This window comes from Tetrao urogallus (genome assembly GCF_951394365.1).
Source record: "Tetrao urogallus genome assembly, chromosome: 2".
Taxonomy (NCBI): Eukaryota; Metazoa; Chordata; class Aves; order Galliformes; family Phasianidae; genus Tetrao; species Tetrao urogallus.
Window position 1 is genome coordinate 69,261,666 of NC_136814.1, and position 22,576 is coordinate 69,284,241.

General features: G+C 32.8%; 1 protein-coding gene across 1 annotated transcript in view; it reads right to left on the reverse strand.

Moving 5' to 3' along the window:
- The window catches only part of GRIK2 (glutamate ionotropic receptor kainate type subunit 2), a gene marked incomplete at both ends in the record, with an annotated part of 345,231 nt that overhangs the window by 162,360 nt on the left and 160,295 nt on the right, over positions 1-22,576 (reverse strand). Inside the window, 2 exons of the mRNA XM_079532662.1 lie at positions 2,042-2,149; positions 3,304-3,447. Coding sequence (XP_079388788.1) covers positions 2,042-2,149; positions 3,304-3,447 — 252 coding nt within the window. The remainder of the gene's footprint in view (positions 1-2,041; positions 2,150-3,303; positions 3,448-22,576) is intronic.

A 22,576-nucleotide genomic window follows, 5' to 3' on the forward strand; every position in this document is an offset into this window, starting at 1 on the left:
TTAATTTTCCTAATCACTTCTCTCTACACAAACTGTCTTCTTTTCGTTCATATGTTTTGTTGGATGTGTAGCATTCTTCAATGTTCTTTGGTAACAGTTTCCCAGCTCCCAAACTTTTCTAATGCATGGTGACTAATCCTTACTGTTTGTTCTAAATATTCTGTTGAAAAATACTATCACATCCCTTTAAAGACAAAATGCACAGTGAAGGCACCAAAAAGTATCTTCCGTTACTCTGAATTTCTATACATACTGTTGAAGGACACACTGGCTGTTTTAAAACATCCATATCCTTTTACAGCTATTTCTGTTATTGTCTCTCACATATCGTTCATTATTATTGTTTCCCAGTTTCTTTTTTTTTTTCTTTTCTGTTCTAGAATACAGCATTTTCTGTTGAATTTTATTTTCTTCACATACTTCTAATCTCTAGATTTTTCTGTTTTATTTCAGTATTTTTCAGTTGTGTACATATCTTATAATATACTGTCAGCTGAGAATTAAATCAACATGTTTTTATGTTTCTGCATTCATATTAGTATTAAAGGTGAAATATTAACAGGCATTACACAGACCCAGATGGAATATACCATTGCTTTAGCCCACTACACATCCATTATGCATTACTTTACACCGGTGTTCTCTCAGGAAATTTCCAGTCTGCATACTTTATAACAAAAACTTGTTAACACAGACAACCCTTTGTTTTTTAAAAGGTTGTGAAGTAATATCAGATACGTCACTGAAATGCAAATATATTAATTTTCCACTTATTTAATTTGTTTTGTATTTGTACCAGAAAAGAAATTGAACACACTATGAAGAAAACCCATGGTGCTGGATGGTTCCCAAATGACCTTTAATGTCCTTATAGCCATCTTACTTTTCTTTTCTTCCTTTCCTTATTCTAATTTTCTACTTACAGGCAGACTCTCTGGCCACTACTGCCGTACTTAGCTATTCCCATGACATCAATTCTTTTATTTTTGTTTCCAGGAAAAAAGACAGTTTGCACTGTACCTATGGTACTGCTATACAAAGCAAACTTGCTTTGCAAATTTAGTGACAACTATACCTTGAGAGCTCCCTTAATGGAGTATATGATGGTAAGGCTATTCACTATCCTGGAACTGCTTCATATTTTAAAATATAAATTAGTCCTTTAACCATAGGTATGCCACTGGACCTTTTTGAAAATCTTCATGTCTATTTAATAGTTCCAAAGCAAGTTAATAGCTTATAAACTTCTTTGAAATATTCCTAGTCAGAGAACATTAATATCTCAAAGCTGACATTAGAGAAAAAAGGTTCTGGAAAAATATGTTCTCCATTCAGCTATTTACAGAAAATAAGTAAGCAAACAAATAAAGAAAAAAAGAAAAAATAAAGTAAACAAACTCTGCAGCACGATGACTTCCCTCAATTCCTCTTTTTACTTTTCAAGACAATATTACCTTGGAGCAATACCAAATAAAACTTCATCTGAAGATGAGGGAAAACAATGTTAACAAAACACAGTAGCTAATAGCTAAACACTGACTATATACTAAATACAAACGTTGTCCTGCAGATGTAAGCTGCAAAATACTTGTTTGAATTATTTTGTTTTCTTCTACTCACTTGGACACCTGTTATGTAAGAATGATATAACTAACATGCACTTAAATGCTAAGGTGAAAATTCAAACGTTTGTCATTTTAATAGTACTGAAACCCAGCAAATAAAACATTACATCAAAAAAAAACCAAACAGATCTCACAAAAATACTTAACTTGTCAGAACTAAAGTTTCAGCTGTACTGTCTTCTAAGGAAAATAAAACAAAACCACACATATATAAAGTCTTGTGCCAAGGCTATTTTTGAAATACACTTTCAAAACCACATATATTTTATTCCCATAAAAAATTTCATTTTGCTGTAGATGTTTTGCTTCTTATTCAGGGGAAAAAAAAAAAGTCACTTTTGTGATTTTTTTTTCTGGGGGGAAGTAGGTTTTTGCTTCATGTGTTATATCACTTCAGAGGTAGACATCTTACACACCTTTTCAAGACCTTCTTCCTTGAGGCTTATAACATCTAAATCAAAATCTGTCCTTAAGCCATTGGATTTGTTGAAAGTTATCCTTCCTGTGAGGCCTTCCCAGTGAGCCTATAGAGAAAGAAAAAAATAAAAATAAAAAAGATGATTTCTATAAATAAATATCTCTTTCTTTATTTTCCCAAAAAGAAAAATCTTACTTCTAACAAAGTGAGAATATTATTTATTCTATCTCAGTATTTCAACTTATTTTTTTTTAATATTTTATATTCTCTTTTTGCTAACTAAGCTTTCTTTAATCTTCAAAAATATTTTTAAACCACTTTCCATGCTATCCAATAAACTTTATACTAAAAGTAATAACAAGCTTGTTCTTTTCATTTTTCCAATATTCATATATGCATTTTCACTTCTTTTTCCCATCCCAACACTTTCCATGAACTCTGGATTTTATTATTCTATTAGGACATTTCCTTCAAACAAGGGCTTACTTTTACAAGATGCTGAGTCCTCTGAGACCACACTGAGACAGTAAAAACTGACATCTCCCAGAGCCAATTCCTTATTTTAAATGAAATGGAATATCCTATTTTTTTATTATTTAAAGTTAGCCTGATTCTTAAACGATGTTAAATGAGGATATGCAAATGATAAAGCTTTCATCTTAAAACCAATTTAGGTTAAAAAGATGATTATATTCCATTGCACATATTTATCTTTATCATAGTATTTTGTATATGAAGAATGAGAAACAAGCAGTTATTTATAGCACAAGATGTTACAAATATTAGTTCATTACAACAAAAGAAGTAAATATTAAAACAAGGTACTAAAATTCCTTCTTAGTCCCTTTGTATTTACGCCACTGTTTAGCAGCTGAATTTTTAATTGCTAGTCAAAAGCTGAGGATCACAGGGTGTATTTTTCTAATGCCACAGAAATGTGCTAAAAATACCCTAGTATGTAGAAGCAGTCATTTCACTCTTTTTTGTTTCTCCTCCTTGTATGCTTTGCTGCAAATAAAAGCTCAGGAAAACCTGTTTGCAAATGAAGATGCTTGTCTTGTCAATTTATTTATGTATACATGTAACAGGCTTAGAAGAGCCTCATCCACTCAGGAAAAAAAAAAAAAAAAACAAAAGAAAACCACCATCACCACCACCACCAACACAAAAAGTAGAATTCCAGTGGGATTAAAACAAAAAGAAATGGAGATTGGAAGAAAGGAAAGTAAGGAAGCAGGATATATCTTATTAGTGACTCACCTCCTTAATGAGACTCATAAAGCGGGTCCCAAAGCGCCATGGTTTGTGGCGATTACACTGTAGTGAACTGACAGTCATCTGTGGGAACTGCTGGACAGCCACTGACACCACATGAACTGCATCATACATTAGAGCTGCATCCGTCTGAAATTAGAATGAAATCAGTACCATGAACTTAAAATGAAAACAACTGATGTCCCCGTGGTGAGAGAAGAGGCAAAAAAAATTAGTACTTCTCCTTACACTATAGGGAGAAAATAATCTGATTGCTTGTGCAGCACTGTGTAACACAGCCTTGCTGCCAAGTCCCACCGATGCATCTGGACCTTTAATTTCAGCTTTTCTCTTTTTAATATTCAAATATCAAGTTTTTAGGATCACAGTATGACACCATTACCATTGATGACTCACATGATCTTTAAAAAAGCAGAGCTTTAGGGGCCTATAAATGCATGTTTGGCTCAAGACAGTTATTTCTATGAGTGAGAAGAAAGAAAAGCAGATAAGCAAAGTAGCAAAAGCCTGATTATGAGAGAAAATTCCAAGGCCTAAGGAAATAATGTTTTTCTAATTGGAATTACAGACTAAATACTGTCCCAAAGGCATTCAGCTGATTCATTTGTAACTGTTTATAGGCATTGTTTCAAATCCCTAGAGTGGACCTAATCGATATCTCCTAAAAAAACTGGCAAATTAGAACTGCATTAAATTGCACATTCATTTAATTGTTTTCATGTCCCATGATAAATAAATGGACTGTTTAGATGTAGCATGTACTAACTGCTGTTGTATTACCGAAGGATAGAGACAACCTCCCAGTCCGTACTGTCGTGTAAAGAAACTGACTTCTCTTTTCTTCTTCTGTTTGATAAACAGAGACAAGCCTTGGAACCAAAAGAGAAGACCTTAGATTCACTAGTAGAAATGAATGCTCTGCCATCTGCTCAACATACCTTAGAGAAAAGGGACTTATTTCCCCTTCTCATTCACATAATTAGCGAGCTGTGAAATGAGTTCTTTAATGGACAGGAAACCTGAGGATTACTGCACTTGTCACAATACAATACAATGCAAAACAAAATGAGCTTATATAGTGCCTTTCATGGAAATGCATCCCAAGGCTCTTTACAATAAAATTAAACATAAAAATGCAAAAATGCTCTACCATTATAGCCCATAAGGCTACTGTTAAAGGGGAAAATATGCGTTTACATGTAAATGGCTCTGCCAAGAAGAGATCTCAAAATTCAAATAGAAATAAATCCTTATTTTAAATAGCTAATATAATAGGTTTCAATGATCTGAGACACCAAACAGCTGATGTAGACACTCCAAATCAGTCCAAAAATATTTTTTTCTGCCAAATTGTTCATCATCTTTAAGACAATAAAGTGTTTTTAAGGCAAGCTAATATCTGACAAGGAGACAGTGAAACTCCCAAAAGCAAGAATGACGTGCTGACTAAGCATCATACAAAGTTCAATATTCTAGTACTTTGCAGAAGTTGGAGTCTTGACAAAAGATTTTAAGATAAACTATAAAAGTTCAATACATTAATCTGGCTCAGAAATGCAAGCAGTATGTTTGGAGCTTGTTTCATTATTATGGTTTTATCAGTTTTAATTCTAAACGTGTAGACCTTGCACCAATGAAGGGAAATTGAAATTGCTGTGAAACTTTTGCAGAAGCAGCCTATTAAGAAGCAACCAGAAGTTCAAAAAAAGCATTACCTGATGGCTTTTTGTCAAATTCTGTAAGCCACTGAGCTTGAAGTCTGAAGGACAGTCAAATCCAGTGGAAACAATAAAAAAGCCATTGAAGTTATGAAAGTAATTTGAATTCTCTTAATATTCTTTATACTCAACTGATAAGTATTATTCAGTGAAAATAAATCTAAATCAGAATGCACTCTTTTAGATACATACAACGTAAAATAATCCTGGTTAGAAGTTGAGTGTCCAATTTGATTTTTAAATGCTACAAGATAAATTCATTGTTTACACAGGCTGAGATTCCTCAATCCACCTTGTATAGGTAACATTAATGTTAAATGGGGATTTTAATGTTTTTATTGCATGAAGATAGACTCATATGCTGGAAACTATTGGTTTAGTGATTCAATATCATGCTCACCTCTCTGAGTGCAATAACTGATTTTATTCAATGAGAAATAAACATTACAGGGCTCAGAAAAAGATATGAAATATATGCCTGAATTGTCAAGTTGAACTATTCTCTTTTAGGTCACTTTATCTTTCATCTGAGACAAAAGGAATTGGTAGCAATTAGTCTAGCTCTCCAATTTCATTTGTTAGGCCTGCTAAGCTTTTTTTGCCTCTCACTGCCATTTGTCCATGAATCTTTATTTGTCTTCATTGCACTACTGAAAGGATGTTTTGTGGTTCAGAAAGCACTGCAGGTTTCAGCAAGAAACTTGTCCAGAATTTGAGAGAAAATGTACCCAGTTACATTTTTAGCATTCTTTATCTTATCTAAACACTGATTGACAGTCTGGAAGAAGAAGAGGAAATAAAGTTCATGAGAAGGTATGGTTCTTGAACTTCAGATAAGACCCTACAACATTTCCATTCACTGAAGCAGTGAATTCATAATAGAAGATAATCTTACTGAAAAGTAAGATGAGTACTTTTAAGTTAACTTGTATAAACTTTTTAAAGATTATGTTGTATTGCACAAACATATCTTGGTTCAGTTTTTTAAAATGTGTTTGTTTTCTTTGTTGTTGTTGTTGTTTTAAAACTTCACAGTATGTATTACTAATAGCTTATTTAAATATAAATAATGCATTAAAAATACTTCTCATGACACTTTCACTTGCATGTCTACAACTACAAAAGAAAAAATCCGAAGCACAGATGGTACAAATATCTATCAAATTGAAATAGTATGAGATAAAGCTGATAAAATTTAAAATGACTTGAAGTCTTTCAGCTGAGTCAATGAAGTAACAAAAAAGCTGTTAGCACTCGGAGACAACAGCTTAATTAGAGAAGTGAGCTCAGTCGGAGTACCTCAAATAGAGAGAAAGTACCAACACCTGTGTTTAATTTTTTATCCCAAACTCAGCAGTATACTACACATTCCTTCTCTATGTTCTGTCATTCTTTTACAGCCTTACTGCAGGTGTTGTGTTTGTCTGCACTATTTACTTGCAAGTTCTACTTGCTAAATATTGTCTAGTCTCACTATGGAAGAGCTCTAGTGGGGACAAGACACTACTATTTCTCCCCATGCCTTCTCAGATTAAGAGGTAGAATCCCAACCAAAGATGCCATGGGCACTTTCTAAACTCCAGTAGATTAATGCAGAAACATTTCACGTAATCCCAGACAACATCTTTATCTCTAAATTGAAGAAAGATGGCTGTGATGGATGGACCATTAATAAACTAAATAACAAAACTTTGAAACTCCTCTTAGAACAAAATTTAGATACAACTGTTCTATAAAACAACTGAAACTCTAGACAGTCTAAGACTGGATTTTCCACACAAACAATTTGAAATGATTAAGAAGGAATGTCAAACAATATTTTTTCATCAAAGAAAAAAAATAAGAAAACGCATATTAAATATATACGTATACATATATTCTATAGCTCTGTTGACAGGTCCTGTCCTGTCACAAAATAGAGATCTTAATCTGTATTTATCAGCAACCAGTTACAAATGTAGTACCAAGTCACAAATGCATCATAGATTAAATAAATCAAGTTTCTATGCAAAGACAAATAAGAAACTGTTCTTTTCAAAACAAATCTGAAATTAAAAGAATATTTGGAATATATTCTGAATTTACTCTTTGGTCAGTTTTACTTTCAACTAAATCAATTCAGTAAAAATGGCAGTATGTGTACTTGTACACCTCACTTGAAATAGTGTATCACTTAAGCCCAGCTTTTTCAACTGATTAGTGATATATGCATATGCTATTTGCATGTTATCTTTACCTGCCCATTATCTAATTAAAGACTACTACAATAAGCTTGATATCTTGTTCATACTGACTGTGATCACTGGTTTAACAAAGTGTTAATATGCTTATTTTATAGTGCGGCAATATTCTCTCATTAATCTTGTATTTATGGCACTTACACTTGCCAAACTTTAGAATATGAGAATGTTGTATCTTCATTTGGCAAGGGGAATGTAAATATCCAAAGGTAGGTTCCTGGAGGATTGATTTTTGCATTGTTCCTTATAAACAGTGTTTTCTTATGCAACAACAATGCCTTGGATAAAACACTATGTGCAAGGTCACGTTTTGTTTTTCAACTCCCAGTGTGTATCAAGACTATTTGTAGTTGACTTTATGAGTGACAGAGATTAGGATGGTAAGAACAGCTTTGGTCTAAATAGCCTAAGAATTGAACGTATAATGAAGACAGAACAGCATCTCTTCCCTCTCTGGTCTAGCCTTTTTGTAAAAGATAATGTTATTTCAGATGCACTGCGCAATAAGGATTCACAATGGCATACTTATTCATTTCAATGCACACAAAAAAATCCGACAGTTAACCTCTGTATCTTGCTAAGTAATCCTCATTTTGTAATTACTTCTCTCAGCTGTCCTTGCTGTCCAGTAATTTAACAAATACAAAATTATTAATTAGAAAATTTAGAATAAATGATTGAGCAGAAAACAAACAAAATGTCCTTTTTTTTGCTCAGTGTATTGAATCCACCACCCACCTTCTTTTTTCCCATATAAGTCCTATTTTCTAGATTATTTCGATTATGATAAGGGTGAACAGAAATAAGCCTCTAGTAATTTTTTCTTATTTCACAAAGTAACCCACAATGATAAACTTCTTTTTAAAAAGTCAGAAATAAATTTTTATATAATTATATACTACATGTATAGAATATACATATAATCAAAAATGTACGAGAAAAATCTGCTTGCTGTGTTTGTTTTTTTTTTTTGGAAACAAAACAGTGGGTATGAGAACAGTGAGGCAGTGAGAGAAATGTTTCAGCAGGGGTGATAGTGGGTCATCTCCACTGATGCAGACATTTACCAGTGGAACTTGCAGGCTCTTGTTCATTGCTGGTGAAAATTCACAGCTTATGGAGGTGAATACATTGCAAAAGAGTGTTTTGTAGCTGAGAATTTGCTCTATCAAATAAAGTTATTGTGCCCTTGTATCAGTTGCAGCTTTCATGGTAATAAATAGGAGGCATTACTTTCAGAGCAATTTACATCTACAGGTCTGGGACAATAGATGAAAACTGAAGAAACTAATCTGTCTTTAACTTTTTCAGATCCTTTGTAAAGCGAAAATTGTTGTATAAGAAGATGAGAAAGCTATTCATGCCCTGTGCAATGTAATTTCAATCACTGTAAAATTAAACATTTTCCCAATTCCAAAATGATTTATCAGAAAGCATACTAAAAGAATAACGAAAGTCTATGAACCTTTCTACTGTTATTTCATTTGTGGCAATTAGCATTTATGGTTAATGGGAGAGATATATATTCTATTGCCTCCAGTTTATGCTTCAACAGTGTTTGAAATGTAGTTCCTAACATTTTATATTATGTTCTATGCTTTATACATACAGATATGAGAGAGATATTTTTTATATATATGAGACATTTACCTGAGATAGTTTTCTGCCACATATTGCTATAACAAAAACTGAGAAGACTGGCCATGTTTAGGCCAGTCTATGTATATGCATAACAGGAAAGAACAGGTGTAACTTACTACAAGGATGAAACAAAGCCAGAAGTTTTGATTCAACAGAAACAAGCACCAGTGTTTAATCATATAGTAGAATATACACCAAGGCAAATGAAACCAAAAGAACAGTCCACAGGAAATACTTATATCATAAAAGTGTGATGGACTACTTGGAGCCACATAGATTTGTAAGCACAAGGAACACCTGATTACATCTTTCTCTGCATACATAGATTACAAAAAAAAAGATCAAATTAAATATAGATTTGAATTTATTCTTTACTTCTGTATGCACTTCAAGATGTAACTAAGCTTTTCTAATACTTCTGCATTACAGTAAAATCTTACTGTATGCTTGAAAGAAAGAAAGAAGGATGAATCATACCGTACTCATTTTGTAACCACAAAGTGATCATCACATTAGTGCTCACTCGAAAGTAATTATGTCACCCTTAATTTTTATTCTATAAAGTAATGAAGTCACTTTATATAGTCACTTCATATTGTATTCTAGATTCAGCAAGGACTTTCAGGATATCTAGTAAAAGTCAGCTGAAAGATTAGCTCTAAAATTTAAATTCCAACATGTCAATGTCCATAAAGAAAAGATTAATGATTCCAGCTGGAGATATAAAGTATATAGAAATCCCAGGTAGGTGCGAGTGGAAAGTCTACATCCAGCAATAAAGCATATCTGCCAGGCAGAAAAACACCTCTCCAAGTTAAATTAGTGTTATTAGATCAGGTGTGATTTAACTATCAAGTAAGGATGGAAATGTTTAAGAATAGCATAAAAACAAGCATATTTTTATTTTATCTTGACCTGCCTCATGTTAAGAGTGATCTCAAGGCAATTACATAACAGCAATAACAAACAGCGTTTACCAACACAAAGTAGTTGTAGTTTCAAACTCACCAACATATACTCCCCAAGTATCCCACACATGTACAGGATACGCATCCCATAGGAATACACAAACAGTCTGAAAACAGCCTGGGCATCAATGGAAGAGTGACTCACAGTGATGGTTACATTTGTGCACCATTAAGTGTCATAGTTGTGTGCACACTTGGAACTCACAGCAATGCTTTCAACTGTTTTTCATACAAGGCTACAGGATTAGAAGTATCAAAACAAATTCACTTTTTAATAATCTATGATTTCTTTTTTTTTTTTTTGAGGGGGAGATAGTTGAACAATATACTAACATATATGCAGGACGGAAGCAGGTCATACAGGTATGACTGTATACTGGTTACCAGGGACATAACAACTGTAAGAACATAGCAGAATTAGGAACCCTCTAACTGATGGATACATTCTGCAACGTGTCAAAACAAACCTTGAGGGGAAGAGAAAATAGAGAAGAAAGGAAAGCTAAAGAGCATAGAAGAACCAAAATGGACGCAAAAATGACAAAACAATAAAAAATAACAGGAGTCATTTTATCTTACAAACAGATGTTTAAGATTTACTAGACTTCACAAAAAAAAAAAAAAAAAAAATCACTAAATGAACCACTGCATAAGACCACCTACATAAGAAACTTGAGTTAGATGAAGCCTGACAAATGTAGTATAATGCACATACATTCCAGAGACCCAACATATTTCTTCGGCTCACAGAAAGCTCTCCTACTCAAAGCAATTATAATTAGTGAATGAAATTAAGAAGAAATGGCTTACAAAACTTGTTCTTTCCCTCCTCGGGTAATAAAGTCTACTGCCCCTGAAATAATTTCACTTAATTCTCACTTGCTAACACATCCCACAAAACCATTTTGCTGAGTGAGATTTAATAAATCTCTCAGTCCGGGATTAAATTTTACTGTTTTATGAACTGTTAAATTGCATTGTATGCTTATTAAAGCTGGTGTTTTCCTCTTTCTTGACACATTCCCAGCTCCACTCTGGAGTACAATTAAGCAAACAGTAAAGATTTTGCTTTCACCCCCAAATGTGCATCCCAACTGGGAACAAACTGTGAGCACCAGAAAGCTATAAACATTGTGCATTTAAATTTTGTAAATATCAACAAAACTTTAGCATAAAAAAAATTAAATAGGCTAATATTTCAGATGAATAATCATTAGACTATGGCATAGCTGTTTAGATTATTGTTAACAGTTTCCTTGTGAATTTTTAACAGGAGAGGCATATGCAGTTTCACTTAGAGAATATATTATGAACAATAAGCCTGATGAAAATTATTTTTCTCCATCATCATCATAATACTTTTTTTAACATCAGAGCAAAGCTATTTTTTTCTTAAACTACTGAAAAAGCTTTAAAACAAACAAAGGAAATCTATAAAAAATAGGTCATGACAGGTAATTTTTAGAAAAAAATGTAATTTTGTCTTCACAAAGAGAGATATATTTTCCTCTTTTGCCTCAGTGTCTCATAGTTTGATCCCTAATTTTTAGAGAAATGCCAAATTGAACATGAAACATTAACAAACACTGAGAAAATGCAAAACATTAATATTGATGCTATTGCCACGTATCTTATCATTATACTGTCATTAGGTAGGAAAGAATACACATTTTACATAGACAGTATAAAAACACATTTCCCAGTAAAAATGTTTGAAGTGCTTTAACTTCTTACATTTCTCAAAATAATCTTCAATCATTGTGAAATTTGGTAGACTATTTACAGGAATAAGAACCATAAGTACCCAAAAATGAGTTATGCTGGTAGCCAACTTTTTACATCTTGATTTTAACTTGTAGAAGGTGATGTTTTCAGAAAATTTGAAATTTTACCACCAATTAATACATGAGATGCTTTTAACAAAGTCCTTTTCTGAAATAAGAACAGCAGCAATGTTTCTTTTTTCTGCTTGATCTTTGATGCAGGATCTGAATTTCACTTTAAGAAGTAAAATTCTGAAGATTTATAATACACTCAAGGAGCATATCAGAAAACTCTGAATCGTTTTCTAATAAGGACACTTTATCATTAGCTATGGATCAAAAGCTTAAGACTTAAGTATGAGGGACAGTGTAATTTCCGTTAAGAAAATAAATATGCTGGGTCTGAGAATATTTAGAATTTCATCCTTTGCAGTTTTTCAAAATCTGGGTTCAAAGCTAGTCTTTCTATACAGGGCTTGCTATTCTGATGTAAGGTTAAAATGTGATCTATTTCCTCAACTTTCTAATTGACCTCTCATTCCCACATTTCAAATAAACCATTTATTGGACATGTTAGATGTCAAATATTTTGAGGTGGTTTGCTTGTTTCCAATCATAGAAAGGAGTAAATTCACCCTATATGGTCACCTACATTATACTTGACTGTTGACAACATATCAAATAGTTTAGTACCTAGTTTTGTGCTGAATTCCTACTTTTGTAATCAAACATTGATATTAATTTTGAAATTTTTGTTTTTGTAATATTGTGTGGGCAACTAATACAATAAGAATAGTTTTGAATCTTTCTGTCTATCAGGAGGCTATTTTTCAGATAAGCATTGTAAGTAACTTGTGCCCACTTCAGCATTCTTTTTTTTTCTTTTAATATTATTGTAAAATATTTTTACTAAAAATCCAAATTTTCACTTGATCTTAGTCCATTGATTTTAGAGGCTATCCTGATTCAGGATTTACTTTCTCATACTCAGGGAGAACACGTTAATTCCTCACTGTAAAATCATACATTTCTAGAACGGTTATCTGGAATAAATACTGCTAACTGTGACAAATAAGTGAAGTAATTCTAAAATGGTATCTTTTAGAAACTTATTTTCTCTTATTTTCTATTTTCTGTCTAACTGAAAGAAATTGCCAAGACATGATAAAAAGCTATTTCGAAAGACCCCATAAATGTTCCATCACAACACAAATTTTGTTAATTGAGGAAAAAATGACTTGTAGCATACTGTTGTAGTAAAAAAATCTTTCTACACAAGCATTTGAAAAACTATTTTTATAATATGCAACTGAGAACAATTTGTCATGACGTTAGGTTTCTGCACATTTTTAAAAGCAGACATAAAATATTCAGGTTAAAGTTAATCTGAAGTACTTTCTCATCCTCTCTTCTAACCTTTGGAAATTATGATATTGACTGTAATATTTTTTGCCATTAAAAAGTACCATCATGCTTTTTAATGTACCTTAAGTACAGATAGCAAAAACCTAATTATCAAGAACAATGGGTCATTATTTGGTCTCATAGTCTATTTCCTTTCATCTGTTTGCCTGCTGAAAAATCAATGATTTTGATCACTGCAACTGCAACAATCACATCCATAATAAAGAGCTGCCTGCTACTATCACATTAGTTTTACACACTACATGAAAAGTCCCTCTATATGAGTAATTCATAATTACAGAAAGAGCTTACTCAGCATATGCCCTGAATATGTTTGTACTCATATGTGCAGCAAGAAAGTACACCTGATCTCATCTGAAGAGAGGCATATGTTTAGAATAATCCAGAAATTAAAATATTTCATTAAAAATGAGGAAAAAATCAAAAGAATCAGTCTTTGCTTACTCTACTTTTATATTCTATGAAAGTTTCACACCACTTAAGGATTTCACAACTTTCATACCTTTTAATTTTTCAATAAAATTTTCAAAATAAATGCATATTGATGACTTTGAAATGCAGAGACAGTTCTGAGCTTTCTAAATAAACTGTCATTCCCTGCTTTCACCAAACTCCATTTACATTTTTCTCCATTTAGAACTGAGAACTAATAAAACTAACAGTTTTTAATATCTTCAGCAAAAAAACATGATTACATACGCAGCCTTGCAAAGTTCATGTTTGTTAACTAAACTTTTAAGTACTTTGAAACCCTTGAACAGCACACCAAAGCTTGAAATATAAAGAAAGCAAGGATACACAATAATAGATTTACAAAATTTGAATAAAGAAAAATGATATAAATAACTTAGAAGTCAATTGCAATACTTTATGCTAGAAGAAACAGAGCCTCACTAGTAAGAACAACTCAAAAACAAATGTGGTGTCAGTTTAAACATTGCTGCTGCTTTGGTCAGCATAACTACCAAAAAATATTCAAACTGATACAATTTTATTGGATGTACCTTTGAATCTGAGAATATCCAATGGAATTTGTAATAAAATATACAAGCTCTAAATTCACCCAATGATCCTTTCTGGAATTTTCAACTCTCTCTAAACATAGTTCATACTCAAAAGGATATTTATATCAAAAAGCCAAATGGTAGTATATAATTATCACAATTACTAAACCAAAAATAGGAACTGAAAACAGAATGTAATTCAGGCTTTTCAATGCTTTATCAGGGCTTCATCCATCAGAGTAACAGTTAAATTCTGCAGTATATCTAAATCTAAATTTAAAATACAAATTATGTACAAGATGTTGCTGAATTTTAAACTTTTTTTTTTTTTTTTTTTTTTTCATATCTCTGATTAAATTGAGGAGGAATTGTTTTTCCTGAGGTGTACAAATACCTCTTTTAATTCCTCTTTAGCAAGATTTTAAAACATAATTTTCATAGCATTCATCTTAATTTCAGTAATGTTAATTCCTAATATTTCAGAAAACTCTCCAGACCTGAAATGTTAGACTATGTAGGAAACAAAGGAGCAGGAGAGGAAGAAAAAAAGACGACATATACAAGAATGTTCTGTTTCAAAACCAACACCACATGAATTTATACTTTTCTCATTCATACACACATAGAAGGCAGGTGGTCTTTGACAGACAAACTAAAAGGAAAAATAAATAGGCACCAATGTAATAGATGACTCATCAACTATTTCAGGTTTTTAAACTTCCTTTCACACTTCCATGTAGTTTTTAAGAATTGTAAGAGAGAATACCAAGAGGATCACCTTTATTATGAGTAAATTTCAGAGAATTCTATCCCTTCTTGCATCTTTGGAGAACATATGAGCAAAAACTAATGTTAATAGTTAAAAATGTAGGCCTTTTCAGTTAGTTGCTGTTGCTTTGCTCATTATACACATTCTGATCCTGAAGGTGTTTCTCAATTTTGTGGTTTAAATTGGTACCTCAGCACCACATATTTACTCACTCATTCTCTCCAGGTAGGATGGAGAAGAGAATCAAAAAGGTAAAAGTGCAAGAACTCATGGATTGAGATAAAGACAATTTACTTGTAAAGAGAAAGCCTCATGCACAAGCAAATCAAAACAAGGAACTTATTCACTACTTCCCATCAATTGGCAGATATTCAACCATTTCCAGAAAATCAGGAGCTAAGAAGATAGCTTGGGAAGTGAGTGATGACAAATGTCACTACTGTAAACATTCCTTCTTCTTCCTCCTTCTTTCCCTAAGCTTTCCTTGACAAACAAGAAGCCATATGGTATGGGATATACATTTGGTCACTCTGGGTCAGCAGATCTGATTTATCTCCTCCCAGCACCTTGCACACCTCCAGTTCCTCACTGTTCTCTATGAAGAAAATTAATTCTATTCCACTCAAAACTATGATAGTCTCTTAAGTTATCTTAGTGCTACACAAAGCATTATCCTTTAAAGACATCTTCTTAACTTCTAAACAAATTTTATATGTCCCCATTTGTCTAAATTAGTCCAAAAAGCACTATATTAATCAGATTGTACTGAAGTGGCAGAGTGTGGCTTTACTAGCTTTCAGAGCAATATCACATTTCTTTACAAGGTAGCAGGCATCCTCAGTTATTTTTAGCTCTTGGCTTCTCTTTCCAAAGACTGCAATGTAATGCAATATTTTATGAGATAGGAATTTTATATAGAGACAAATTAAAGATCACAAGTAAAACCTAATTATTAGCTAAATATGGATTTTGTTTACTTCTTATGTAGACTTTCTTATAATTTATGCTGTTTTTAAAGAAATTGTTTTCATGAGGTGTTGTATGCAATCAGTGCTTCGGATAGTTATAAAGAAAAAAATTTATTCTGTTGTATCCCTAAATATCATAAATGTGCACAATGGATCATGCAGTCATTTCTACAGAAAAAAAATCTTTAATAAAAATAAAAATGTGCTCTACATGTTTTTCTTGTAATGTATGTTCATACATGAAAAAAAAAGAAAAATCTTTACACAGTCAGTATACACCACATAGAAAATAATTTTAATTTAAAAGATTATAAGTGAGATAAATTTTACATTCTGATATAATCAGACTGCATTTTCCACAGTATCCCATAGATGTATATCTACAGCACAGTGCTGATAGGAGAGATAAAGATCTTTGTCCATGATGACACAAATGTACATTGGTATAAGATGTGGTGAGAAGCTTCTGACCAGTGGCAGCAACATAAAACTAATTGCCACAAAATACCAATCTACTCTAAAAAATATTTTTAGTGTTGGAAACATAAAATCTCTGCCCTACATTCTGTACCCAGAACTAACTAATCTGATTTAGCTGATATTTTCTTAAAATATTTATCCTAAGAAACTTATCTGTTCAAAAGCTATACAGCCTCATGTTTAGAGTGTGTCAAAATTGTAAATACTTTAAAGGCAGTATATTTTGAAGTATCTTAGTATAAGGCAATATAGAAGCCTTGTCTCTAGTTCTAAATGAAAGAGGTTATTGATCAAGTGTGGAAAAACAAAGGTTAAAATATTACTTTTTTATGCTCCCACGAAATACAGTGAAGTTAAATTTAATGTGCCATATTTTACATTGGTATTTATCGTTATGTTCTTACTGAAACTGTTTATTTGGCAAAGAATCCTGAATAGAACATTCATTCAGTATTTGTTATTTCCTAGACAAAATTTCACAGACACCAGAATAATACATATTCATAGGCTGAAGGTTGTTTCTCTTGAAGTAGCTGATCTGTGATGTTAACTTTTACCCTTGACACAGATATCATAGCATGCAGAAAATATTATGGCTGTTTAAGAAAACCTTTCCTGATTGTCCATAAAATGATTCAAGACAGCAAGTAGCATACAAATGAGACAAACAGGACAGAAGTTTCTTCATTTAAACATGATCATATATTTTGTACTGTATTTTACCAAAACAGGTCTGAGGAGTCTGAAACTCACAGCTTCAATCCCTTAAATTCTTCACAAATTTTTATCTAAAGTGTAACTAAAAAGAAAAAAAAACAAAAAACAAAAAACATTTTAAAATCACAAGAAGCCTATAAGTTACAAAAAGTATCACTACTTGCAGAATCATCAGAATGAAAGAACTGGAAAAAAATTGTTCTGCAGACAGCTTGCTTACTGCCAGTTCTTTATCTTGAAATCTCTGAAAAGAAACAGACTAGTAACTGAAGTTTCAAACCATGGAGCTCTAGCTTGCTGCAGGCAGTGACATGAGAAGAATGTTTGAAGCTTGAGCCATTAACAGGACCAGACTGCCAAAGAATAGGCTGGAAGCATTTGTTAAGTTATATGAACTTCTTACAACTTACTTTTCAGATGATGCCTATTTTCACCTTGTGTTTCCATGAATAAATTAATACATATCATAAAAGCCTGCTGTAATGAACATGTAGATAAATTAACATGATTCAGAGGCAAATGTTTTCAACAAATATGCCTTGATATTTTATACCATTTACTTCTCCCTCTATCTGTAGCATTTTCAAAGTCCATTTTTTGTTTACTCTGTTACAGAAACAAAAACAACACTTGTCTGCATCTTTTTCTTTCATTAAGATTTGTTCTCACAATAATGTTGTAAGATTTTATTTTCAAACAGCAGCAAGCTTTTGATGCAATTCTTCTGATTGTTACCATGTATCAATGTTTAGATTCACAGCAAAGATCAGCCCCACAGTGCATGAATTGGATCTTAAAAACTAACTGAAAGATGTGATCTAGGAGTATGCTTTATATGTTAATCTGTTCATAATGTGTTCATCTTTTAATTGGCTGCTCCCACTGAGCCTCTTCATTTGGTACTGTAACTACATTGCAGGTAAATTCCAATCACCACTTGAGAAAATCTGGTGCTTTCTTCAAGTGCATTCCATTTCATTATTACTCTGAAAACCCTGATCTTGTATTCATGCAGTCTCTAATTCCAGGGTGCAATTCCTGACCTTGTTTACTCAAAGAAAAAATGCATCGATGACTTTAAACAAAAACAAATAGTGCTTCTGCTCTCCAAAAGATGATAACTACTACGTCAGAAGTTAAAGGAAATGGAAAATTTTAAATGGAGCATTTTAAAATACATAGATATGAAGAAAAGGGAAGAAGCAGCATGTTTAGGCCACTTATTCATGGTAGATAATAGTTTTTTATAGCGGTCAATAGAAGGTTGGGTTGAAAGCCATTTGTCAGACTGCACACATGCACAAAAACTGGAGATGGGAACGGTTGCCTTTGGCTCTGACTGTTAAAGAACAGTTATCAATCTTCATCTAAGTCTTCAAGGAGCTGCTCTTGGTGAGTAATCGATATTGCATTTGCCACAATAGCTCATTTAATTATTTTCACCCTAAATATCCTGTCAGCAGGGGGAATGTCTTCCTGATTTTAATTAATTTTGAGATCATTGATTCTTTGACTTTTCCTTTCCTGTGGTTACACATGCAGACACAAAAGCACAGACATACACTTTAGCCTGCAGGCTATGTAAGATGTATGAGTAGTCCTTGGTGAAAACCTTGCATGTTATTGAAGTATACCTAGAAGACGTGCAGTTCTATTTTAAAATCTTTAACCATCAAGTGCTGCAAATGAGCCCCTGGCACCTAAAACTTAGTTGGGCAAAACAGTTAATTGAAAACAGTGTTTGCTGAATGGTTTTCAATTAAAGAGTTCTTAAATCAATAGGCAGTAAGATATCACAGCCTCAAGCATGCTATCAGTTACCAGAGAAACACAGAAATGGATAATGGAAGTCAGAAAACCATAAAATAGTAGTGAAAATCATAAATGTATATTACGTTGTAAGAATAAATACAGATCTTGGATTGATGGAAAATATTAATAGCAAAAAAAAAAAAAAAAAAAAAAAAAAAAAAAAAAAAGAAGAAAGGAGGGGGAGAGGGAGAGGAAAAAGGAAAAAGGAAAAAGGAAAAAAGAAAAAAGAAAAAATGTATTAGACCCTAGAGTGAAATCATTTTTCCTCTATGGTAAATACAAAAAGAAATGAGTCAAAATGCAAATCCTTCAATGAAGTCTTCAAGTTTTTAAAGAGATAAGCTCTTAACAGAAGTGTGAGAGAAACTCTGGATACCTTAGGAGAATGACACATCTTATATAAAAAGACTCATTTCCTATTTAGGGAGAGAATTGCTAATACTTTTCATGCTTACATTGTAAATTGGTGAGTCAGCTGCTCTCAGGGTCCCCAGCAAAAGTTTGGAAATCAAGAAATTGAACTTACACAGATGAAAGTCCTGTATTTCTCTTTGAAGAATATTTGTATTTTTATCTAAAATGAGGTGAAAGTGACATAAAAAAAAAAAAATATTACCTTGAATAAAAGAAAAATTGGAAATGATACTTGTTCTGTGCATACAGTCATTTAGATTAGAGATACTTATGTATAAAGAAAGTGGTCCTTTAAGAAAGAGGAAGCTTCCATTAAACAATAACAACAAATACAAGAGACACAGTAAAATAAATCTGGATAACTGCAAAACTGTGTAAGTGCTTGGAAGATGGATTAATTTCAGTGATATAGACAGCCTTGTCATGTGATTCCTGCCACTTCAACGTTTTTGGAAAAAGAAAATGAATAAAAGAACCAATCTGTAGAACATAGGACACTCAGAAAGTACAGCCTATTTATTTCCATGGAGACTACAACAGATACAAAGAGCAATACAGTAACAAAGTCAATACAGTAACTCTCAGCTACAAAATGCTATTTTGTAACATAGTCACCACCACCAACTATCCATTTTTGCCTGTGATGAACAAGGCTCTGCATGCTGCGCTTATAAAAATCTTCACCAGCAGAGGTGATCCACTGTCTACTCTGCTGAAACACATTATCCACAACCTCACTGTGCCCACATCCACTGCCTGGTCTCTACAAACATTTACCAAGTATCAGTGAATGTCAACGGGTGCAATTTTTTCCTCACAGAAGACTTAAATTACACACTTTTGCTCTACACACACTTGCATGTCAGATGCGTTTTTTTCAGACTTCCACTCTGCTGCCATCTGTTACATGGCAACAAAATGTTATGGAATATTGATGGGAAGGTTTAGCCTCTACTGATGTGCTACCAACATCTGCATCTGACATCACTGGTCAACATGATGAAGTAGGAGACATTAGTTTTGGAGAAGCCCTCATAAATAAAACAAATATTCTAATGAAGCTTGATCTATGCATATCCTATATAATATGAAAATATATTCCCTGACAGCTCTACTGCTAGAGATGGTACTTTCCTTGTAACCAATAAAGCAACAATATATGACCATTTTCCTCTAACATGGCATGGAATAATCATTAATATTCTTAGTTTTATAAGGAAATGCACATCTGAACAATGCCAGTGCATTAGAAGCAAGGCAAAGTACATGCTTGATTTTAATGCTACTGTGTAAGAAAGAGCATTTGCTCCATCAGCCTAGGTCAGATAAGACACGTTATTGCTGAGGAAAATTTAGACTAGTGTTAAAAAGACACAGAAATTCTCCACTTGGCCTATTTCTGATTTCAAGGCAACTGCTAAAAAAAAAAAAAGTCAGCTTTACACTAGTCAGTTTTCTATATTCTCCACCAACAATTTCATAGTTTAGAATTTCGATAACACATGAAAGTGTTGTTCTTCACTAAAATTCTTTTGTCCACTGTCCACTGTCTTTCCCTATAAGTAGTAACATTTGCCTCCAGAATGAATTTACTAATTGTTTTATGTAGCCAACAGTAATTTAAATATATTTAGTTTAACTTTCAGAAATAAGTACAGCAATTACATTTGATTTATATAACTTATATATATATAACTTTGTAATAAATATATATATATAGGCACTTAACATTATTCAGCTTGTAAAAGTTTGAACAAAATTATCGGATTGAACTATCATAACTATTAGAACAAAATTAACATCACTGGATTCTCCTCAGATGGACTACAGCTGCCTAACTAGCAATATTAAAATTCTGAGAAAGTAATAATCTCTGCCACAATCCACTAAGCAGTATACAGTATTAACACAACAGAAAAAAATTTAGAAAGTAAACTTCTGCTGCAAAAAATAAGGAGTAGGAAAAATAAATCAAGAAAATAGTTTTCTACTCCAGACACAAGCAGAGTACCACTCACAGACATTCCTCAGGGAAATGAACACCACCGGCAAGGCCAAGTCAAGAAATCTCTCTGAGATGTAAAGTCAGAATGTAAAGCTCTCTAGCACATGCTCAAATTCCTCTGAGTACTGTTATCCTGCTCATACAAATCCCGCTCATAAAAATGACAGTTGTGCATCTGTTTCAGTGTTGGAAAAAAAGAAAAAAAGAAAAAAAGAAAAAAAAAAAAAAAAAAAAGCAGTCTCAAAGAACCTTTAGAAGTAGACTTCATTTACCCAGCTTCAGCCATCTAGAAACTATTGGGAGAGCCATGAATATGCAAGGTGATTCATTTGGTTATAATAAGTACAGAGGGAGTGTGTACATTTAACTTAGATGGCACAAACAACTTTGAGGAAGCTCATGTCATTTAAAATATTTCCAAGGCCTAGTAACAAGACTTGCCCAAAAAAACAAGAGCATGCAAGCTCCTAATGATCAGTGGTGAAAATGTATAGCTAGTGGTGGTGACTATGCCACAAAAGAGTGTTTAGTAGCAGAAAAATTGCTTTATCAAATAGTGCTATTGTGCTCTTTGCATACTCTGTGTTTCCATGGAGGCTCTACTTTTGGAGAAATCTTCATATCTCATTTTCAAGACCCAATCTGTTCTGGAACCAAGAGTTCAGAATGTCCCATCCCTGTCCTATAGTTCAAAAAACTGATTCAAATTATTTTCAGATATTATATCAATATTTGAATATAGGTAACTTTAGGGCCTGTTTCCTTTGACATTCTTTCTTATGCTTATTTAAACACACGTCTATCGCCTTTTTCAAAAGGAACTGCTGCTAGGATCACACAGAAACATAAATGTGACAGTCACCTTACTCATTGAAGGAACACTGAAGTAATTCAGACACAGTAGCCATCTGTGGAGGTTTACATAGGCAGATTACAAGAGAAAAGTCTGTTTTCATTTTGGGGGGAACAGGAATAAAGAGTCCATTACTTCTCCGCTTACAAAGACATGCCTGTATTTCCAAATATATATATATGTATATACATATAAAAGTATGTAGTTCATAGTTTACAATGAAGGAAAACAAAAAACTCCACCAGAGTCCCCTGATCACATTTGCTAGCTAAACCAAAACACTACATACACTGTTAACCACTAAGAATCAGAAAAAAATGAAGAGTGGTAAGTAAAACATATAAAAGAGAAGGGAAATCAATAAAGAATGCACTTTTTAACTGGGTCCCAATTTTGTTAAGAAAAATGTGTGCTGCATCCACATACTCAAATAGGAAATATGTATACCACAAAGCTCAAGGACATGAGAAACGACTTAAGG